Genomic DNA, 7,991 nt, shown 5'->3' on the forward strand with positions numbered 1-7,991 from the left:
TGGCTACTGATACTTTAGACTACCTAACAATCAATAACGGACATTCAGAGCAAGAAACTGAGAAAGCTGTCTCAGTCTACAGACGTCCTGCTGTCACACATGGCTCAGCTGAAACTGATTTCTACAACAGATTTGTGGTAAAAGTGCAGGAACCTCATTCAGAGCCTCATGGGAGGTTACAGACACACCACAGTACACACACCTTAGCTAACCATGAGGAGTTACAAACACATTTGCCTGTCACTAGGTCACTTGCCTGTCGGTGATGTTTGTATTGTGTTGATGCAAATGCTCTGATGACATTCTGGTGTGATCTAATGACGTATCAGGTATTTTCTTACTCATTCTGCTGCTAGTATTGGAACGAATGCTTTAATCTGCTCTACTCAACCCGAGCAACCCGAACGTGGCCGGACCGAGCTGATTAAAACCTCAGATATGTCTCCTATAAGTGAACTTCTTTAACTTCAGGGCTCCTGGCTGGAGTCTGAAAGTTATCACTAAACATCCAATTAAATTTTCAATTCAATTTAATTTATTTGTTTAGCGCATTTAACGTCTTACATCGTCTCAAAGCAGCTTCACAGAAGTATAGAAACAGAATACAAATATAAAAAATTAAGTTACTATTTATCTATCTAACTATCTAACATTCGTTCCTAATGATCAAGCCTGAGGTGAAGGTGGTGAGGAAAAATTCCCTGATAAGAGGAAGAAACCTTGAGAGGAACCAGACTCAGAAGTGAACCTCATCCTCATTTGGGTGACACTGTATAGGAAATAATGTCAATGTTGCATTAAGACACTTCACACACTACACTAGTTCCTGAGGACAATGTCACAGAGGTACGAATTTCCTCTGACCCAAAATGTCTGTTCGCTCTCGGACCGACACGCTGTAGAACAAGTGGCTCTTCACAACATTCAGAAGAATCGATTTCTGTCCCTGAAGGGAATTCTAGTCTTAAAGCTCTACTCCTAATTTTCCATGAGGAAGAACTATGGGGATGTGGTAGCTTAGAGGTTATGGTGTTGGACTATCAATTGAAAGGCTGCATGTCAGAATCCTAGTTCCACCTCTGGGCCCCAGAGCAAGGCCCTTAACCCTCAATTGCTCAGTTATATAAAATGGGACAAAACTCTTGGATAAGCGCATCTGCAATTGTAACTGGATATAAATAAATATATTTTTTTAAAGCAAAGTTACTAATTTCTGTTTCAGGGTTAGTAGTTTAGTAATATTGTGTTCGTTAAACCTCAGCTGATATTATTTATATTAATTAACTACAATAAGTTCTCATGCTATTATGTGAGACTGTCAAATACAGGTAGCTCAGTATGCAGCATACTATGGGAGAAAGAGAATTTTATTAATCCCCCAAGGGAAAATTTGATACACAGATGGATTTGGAGGGTTTCCCTTTAATTACAGATATTTCTATAATGTCTGACTACTGTGTGTGCTAACCAGGGATCAGGTCATCCAGGATGCGTCCAGTCTCCTCACACACGTTATATTTTGGTGTGTCTCATGACGAACTGAGCTCAGAGCCACAGTAGCGGTTCCCTTGGGGCTGAGGCTACAAACCAAACAGATGGGCATGAGCTCTTTATGTTACACAAAAGCCTCCCTGAGAGCGTGTAACTCGGTGGTGACTTCATCCATTACGCTGGAATAAACTCTAAACCAAATGATCAGCTGAAATGGCATATCAGATTCATCTAAGAGCTAAGACTTTACTGTATTTTTAGAGCTAAGACTTTACTGTACTTTTTTCTCTTATTTTCTGGCATCCTCTGTGCGTTAAACATTACCGACTGTGATGTTTGCGTGTAGCTGGAATTCTAGAAAGTTATCTAATTAGCTTCTATTTGCATGTATTTGCTGTGGTGCAAATGAAAAAAAAATTTTTTATTTAACATGATAAAATATATAACAGTGAATAAGTGTCATCTCCATAAATTGACAAAAAAAAACATGTAATAATTTGATGGTTTTAGCTATTATTGTGTTGTACAGCCTTCTTTTCTGGTGTAACATCATCAAGCCTGATTATGACATCACCACCTGACAGACACTGTTTTCTTTTGGAAAGAACAAAAGTATGTTAGAAAATTATAGATGTTTCAGTGCAAACAATGTGCGTGTGTGTGTGTATTTTTTTGCTGACTAAAACTCCTCTGTGAGTGATGAGAAATAAGCTAATAAACCCATACACACTTGTGAAGCTTGAGGTCTGAAGTACATGTTTCATCCAGGAGATCACTGGACTACAAAACAAACAAAAACACCAGTGAACTGTTTTCTGTTCTGTCTCTTAAATGAGAACACATGTTCAGTCTTCATTACTCATGTTTCTCAGTCTTTCAGTGCTTTATCCACTTCTCTTTATGACGTCGTTCCTCATCCTGCATTGTGGAGGCCCAGCAGGAGCTTGTGCTCTCATCTCTCGGCCTCCACGGGCTGCTCGGATGTCGGCTGTTGGTTAACCGTGGTGTGAGTAGGAAGCTGACCAGCTGCCCAAAGCCCCTGCTGGCTTGAGGGTGGTGTGGGTCCCACAGCCCAGTTAATGTAGGGAGGAGGAGAGGTAGCCATGGAGGCAATAGGACTGGCACCGATGCTCTCGGAGGCTCGCAGGTGGGAGAACATGGCCAGGGCGTCCGGGAAGTTGGGGGGAGTTGCTGGGGTGTTGGCAGGTGTGCACATCTGGAAGAATTAGAGGAGACATGGAATTAGACAAGGAATATGAATTGTGTGTGTGTGTGTGCGTGTGTGTGTCTGTCAGAGTGAGAGAGAGAGAGAGAGTGAGAGAGAGAAAGTGAGAGAGAGAGGAAAAACTGAGTAAAAACATTTTTTTTCAAGAGTGTTTACTATTTTTTTTTCCCTGTGTGCTGATTGGCTGTCAAAAGTTCCACACGCAGCTCATTAGCATGTAGCGACACCCACAACAGATTAACTACACAATCATTCAGTGTTTGTATAAACAACAACTGCTGTTTATACAGCGCTACGTCTTTTGTCACGACTGAATCGTTTTTTGGTTTTATTCTTCTTTCACTGACAGACTTGTGTTTACTTGATTTCTTTATTTAAAATCTTCTACTTTCTGCTTTCCCCGTTAGGGACCACCACGGCGAATCATCGTCCTCTTTCTTTACCCTAAATATTATTAATTAATAGCAGTAATAATAGACTGATTTCTCAATGTGTAGATGTAAGGGGCACGAGAGGCTTTAACATATACAAAACCCCCATCTAATAACTTTATTGGGAATCAAGCACAGTACCTGATGTTCTAGATATTTTGTTTTCATAAAGAAATTTTTATAATGGTTTTTGAAATAGCCATTAATTGTGTAGGTTTGATTAAAATGGATAACTAGATGGTGTTGTTAGTCCCTAGTGATGAGCGAGTATGAGGACGTATTTTCAATCCAGGCCCCGAAACTTATTTTAAAAGTAAAATAAAAACGAAATAAATGAAGTCGTGTAAACTCGGCAGTATATTCCAGATAAAAAAGCTTGTTGAGATTTACATTAGTTTCTCTAATTAATCAGTTAGTCAGGAGTGTAAGTAGGAAACAAATGTGTTACAGAGTTCGATCGTATGATAAACGAAGCCCGATATGTACACGACTGCTTCGATGATAAATATTACACGGTAGAAAGTTTTTTCAAAGTGGCTATTTTGCTCGTCAGACCCTTTCAGAGAGAACATGATTTACAAAGAAGGACAGATGGTAAAGAAGCACAGGGCAAAGTGCAAGACAATAAAGAGCTTGTTACCCGGTGGAAAGTATGGAATATCACCAACCGTTCACAAATACACAGAAACACAAACTGTATTAATTAGGTACATTGCAGACGGTGTGCTTGTGTTGGAGGAGTTAGTTACCCAACACCCTGACTCTCAACATGGGGCCTCCCAAACAGCCAACACTGTGCTATTTGAGACCATGACTTCTCTCTGCCTTCCGCTCCAGAGTCACGCGGTTTATTCTTTCAGCAGATTTCAGAAAGCTTCAGCTCTACTCGTTTCCCATGCTGGGTCATGGCAGGGAAAACCCCAAACTGATTTATCACAGCTTCGCTCAGAGACGCAGCACACCGGCCAGAATCAGTTCTCCAAATGTTCTCACCAAAAATAAGTGCACGTGCCAATCAGACAAATCAACCACAAACATAACCTCATGGTTCGGGAGATAAACGTGGGGCGCTGAGATGAAACAGGAAGTCGACATTAACTTGTTTAAAGAGTTTTCATCTACTAATGATACACTGAACTTAAAAGATAAAATGTAAACATACTTCTTGTGGCCTTTAAGTGAATAAAAAAGGGACAATCTGTGTAGTAATACAGAGCATATAGTAATGTATCACTATAATATTGTGTTGCGTTGTTAAGCTGGTGAACAGAGTGATCTCTTATTTTTCTGGAGCCTCCCTCATCTTCCTCTTCTCCACACACACACACACACACACACACACACACACACACACAGAGATACGTGTATATACAACATGCCGGAAGTCACCAAAACAAAAGCTGAAGCGTTCACAAGAAAGAAAAGCATGTCGACTTGTGATGAAACTCACCATTTGATGACTGTAGGGAATATTTGCTTCCTGAAAGAAGGAGCTTAAGGCAGTCTAGAAAAAAACAACAAAGAAAAGAGACTTTATAACTGAAAAAAGTGACAGATAGAAGAATATTCGCTCTGTGGTCTGTGTCATGATTTAACTTTCTTTCTGTCCAAACCTGAATACTGTAATGTATTTTATATAAATCATATATAGAAAGGAAAGAAGGAATCAGTCACTGAGTCTGTTGGAAGAATCTCTGTCTCTCTCTATGTCTCTCTCTCACTCTCTGTCTGTCTGTCTCTCACTCTGTCTCTCACTCTGTCTCTTTCTCTCTCTGACTCTCTGTCTGTCTCTGTCTCTCACTCTGTCTCTTTCTCACTCTCTGTCTGTCTGTCTGTCTCTCTTTCTCTCTCTCTCTCTCTGTGTCTCTCTCACTCTCTGTCTCAATCTCTCTCTGTGTGTGTCTGTCTCTTTCTCTCTGTGTGTGTGTGTCTCTCTCTGTCTCAATCTCTCTCACTCTGTGTGTGTCTCTCTTTTTCTGTCTGTCTCTCTCTCTCTCTCAGACTCTGTGTGTGTGTGTGTGTGTGTGTGTGTGTGTGTGTGTGTGTGTGTGTGTGTGTGTGGTCCCCCCAGCACTGGTGTATTATTAGTGTGTAATTAGTAAACAAAGTGCTAACTAACCTCAAACTGCCAGTGTTCCGCTTGGAGAAGCTGCTTTGCCTGATCTGAGGCACATCCAGCTATCAGAACAAACTGGTTTATCATAACCTGATGCTTTAGCTCGTCCATGCTACAAAACTACTTAATATCTCGGCTGTAATGTTCCTCCTTCACACGCCTTCAAACTCGACGTACTCAGTCATGCTCTTCTGCAGAGTTGCCAGGTGTGGCTAAAAATAATCACCTCGGGACTTTAAAAACAAACAACACAAAAACCAATAGATTAATAAAATACAATACAATGATTCAAAACTGACAGCTATGCTAAAATGTTTTATTCACCAACGACCTAAAAATCAGATTATTATTAGTAGTAGTGGTAGAAGTTTAACATAACGTCATTAAAATAAAAATAACAAAGCTAGAAGAATATATAATTATTTACAGCTGTGGTTGTGTGAAAAGATCACTTTATTCTGTAAAGTAAATATAGTTAATATTGTGTATGCGAATCTTTTTACCTTGAACCCTCGGACAAAAAAGTGACTTTAAAAAAAATCCCCGGACGGATCTGGCAACACGTCCCAACAGGCTGATGCAAAGTGTTTATGTTTTTATGTTTGGTGTCCACAGCGCCCTCTGGTGGACTAGAGGCTGAAATCACGTGTAATAATCTTTAACTAATAATATAAACCTGATCAGATTAGTATTATATGATATAATACATATAATATATAATGATTTAATTATAATTAATTTAATTAATTAATAATTGTTAACATTAAAATTAAGATTTGTGGCATTTTGGCAGATCCAGAGTGACTTACAGAAGAGATCTGGAGCCTCTATCATTAATAAAGACAATAATAAAGCTTATACTAGATCACTAGGTATGGGAATAAGAGTCTAAAACCTTTAGGGAAGTTAGTAGAATCATGTTTAAAAAAACAAGACCTTAATTTTTTGTAAATATTTTTCCTTTTTTTACATTAATGTCTTAGTTTTTTGTAGGTTCTTCATTGCGATCATAGTCAGATACAGTTTAAGTACAGGAAATAACATTTCCTTGCTTGGCAGGACATATATAAGGTGCGATAGGAAATAGAAGCATGCAGTGAGGAAACAATGGGAACCAGTGGGGTCAGTAAACAGGGCAGTAAAGCATACTTACATCAATCAGCATAAAAACAATTAACATCTCAATAAAGACACATTGACGTTACATGAAATATTAAGCACAAAGAGACGATGCATGTTTTCCCTCTACTGTCAGAGATGGAAGGTTGCACTGAGGTGCACTAGAGACTCTAGAGTCTCAGAGGTAACATCGTGATGTGGTAAGAGCAATGAAGTAGATGGGTGCTGATCTGTTTTTGGCTTTGTAGGCAAACATCAGTGTTTTAAATCACTGGGGTGGTGTGAGAGAACTTAAGACCTGAGGGAGGCTGAAATGAAGTTCGAGGTCAAAAGGTGTGTTGACGCAGACCTGCCTGGAGCATGCTGCTGTTCAGCCTTGAAATGATGAGAAAATAAACAAGTACCCGAGGACCCTCTGTGGACAGAAATCCCTAGACCTGCCGATGCTATAACAACAAGTAACACTGTCGTAACAAGTGGACAAGTGACACAGTTAGCTGTTCTCATCAGTTATGAGCTCAACAATTTGATGTTTGTAGTAATTCTAAAAAGCTAATAAGATCATAAGGCAACAAGAAACTATCCTTTGTAGTCTATCCTTTGCCTTTATGCCCTTCTCCTTTACTTTCTCTCTTTTCTTGGGATTGGACCATGACTGCATCCTCATGGCGCAGTGTAATAATTCACTTTTGGCACAAAGTCAGCATTTAATCCTTAAAAAGCACGTCCCTGCTGAAGCTTTTTCAGTAAAGTGGTCAAATCACTTAAAATCAATGCAATAGAGGGATTTAATGGGGATTTACAGTGTAGTATGTTTTCTGCATGCCACTAATGAAGAGAGATATCATTTGTGTATTGTATTTGTTTTTATATCTGATTCAACACACACATATGGGCATGATGGTGAAGTGTCAAGTGTCATTGGACATAGTGTTTAGCTCAGTTAACTGTACAATTTATTACTATTGAAAGTGGTTTAACAGTGTTAGTTTGTAATTTAGATATGTTTATTATAGTAGAACACCCAGTGCACCCCATGGGTTGGATGAGGATGTAGTAGTTTAGTACAGTGGTTATGGTGTTGGTCTACTGACTGGAAGGTGTGAGTTTGAATCCCACCAAGTTACCATTGCTGGGCTCCTCCACAAGGCCCTTATCCCTTAATTGCTCAGCTGTATTAAATGAGATAAATTGTAAGTTGCTCTGGATAAGAGGTGAAGAAGTGTCTCTCTGTGTGTGTTATGCATTTACAGTAGAATAATCCGTTTAGCACATGTTTTTATCCACAGTGAGTTTGAGTTCTCTGAGCTGTCTGAGTCTTGTTGCGCAGTCCTCCTGGTGTTTGTGCGAGTTCAGCTAGGTGTTTATGGGTGCGAGTCTTCGTGCGTTGTTCTCCCGGTGTTTGTGCGAGTTCAGCTAGGTGTTTATGGGTGCGAGTCTTCGTGCGTTTTTCTCCTGGTGTTTGTGCGAGTTCAGCTAGGTGTTTATGGGTGTGAGTCTTCGTGCGTTGTTCTCCCGGTGTTTGTGCGAGTTCAGCTAGGTGTTTATGGGTGCGAGTCTTCGTGCGTTTTTCTCCTGGTGTTTGTGCGAGTTCAGCTAGGTGTTTATG

General features: G+C 39.8%; 1 protein-coding gene across 2 annotated transcripts; it reads right to left on the bottom strand.

The window, feature by feature from the left end:
• Positions 1 to 1,897: 1,897 nt before the first annotated feature.
• ubald1b (UBA-like domain containing 1b) lies at positions 1,898 to 5,870 on the bottom strand. 2 transcript variants are annotated; one of them, XM_047808281.1, is made up of 3 exons: positions 5,767 to 5,870; positions 5,267 to 5,496; positions 1,898 to 2,707 (listed from the first exon to the last, which is right to left on the bottom strand). In XM_047808281.1, the coding sequence occupies exons 2-3, from the start codon at positions 5,372 to 5,374 to the stop codon at positions 2,444 to 2,446; spliced, it is 372 nt and encodes a 123-aa protein (XP_047664237.1). In that variant the 5' UTR covers positions 5,375 to 5,496; positions 5,767 to 5,870; the 3' UTR covers positions 1,898 to 2,443. The 2 variants fall into 2 exon arrangements, with proteins under 2 accessions (XP_047664237.1, XP_047664236.1); XM_047808280.1 differs by lacking the exon at positions 5,767 to 5,870 and adding an exon at positions 4,598 to 4,651 and having other exon boundaries at positions 5,267 to 5,493.
• Positions 5,871 to 7,991: the final 2,121 nt, after the last annotated feature.

The sequence above is a fragment of the Tachysurus fulvidraco genome, chromosome 24, assembly GCF_022655615.1.
Source record: "Tachysurus fulvidraco isolate hzauxx_2018 chromosome 24, HZAU_PFXX_2.0, whole genome shotgun sequence".
Taxonomy (NCBI): domain Eukaryota; kingdom Metazoa; phylum Chordata; class Actinopteri; order Siluriformes; family Bagridae; genus Tachysurus; species Tachysurus fulvidraco.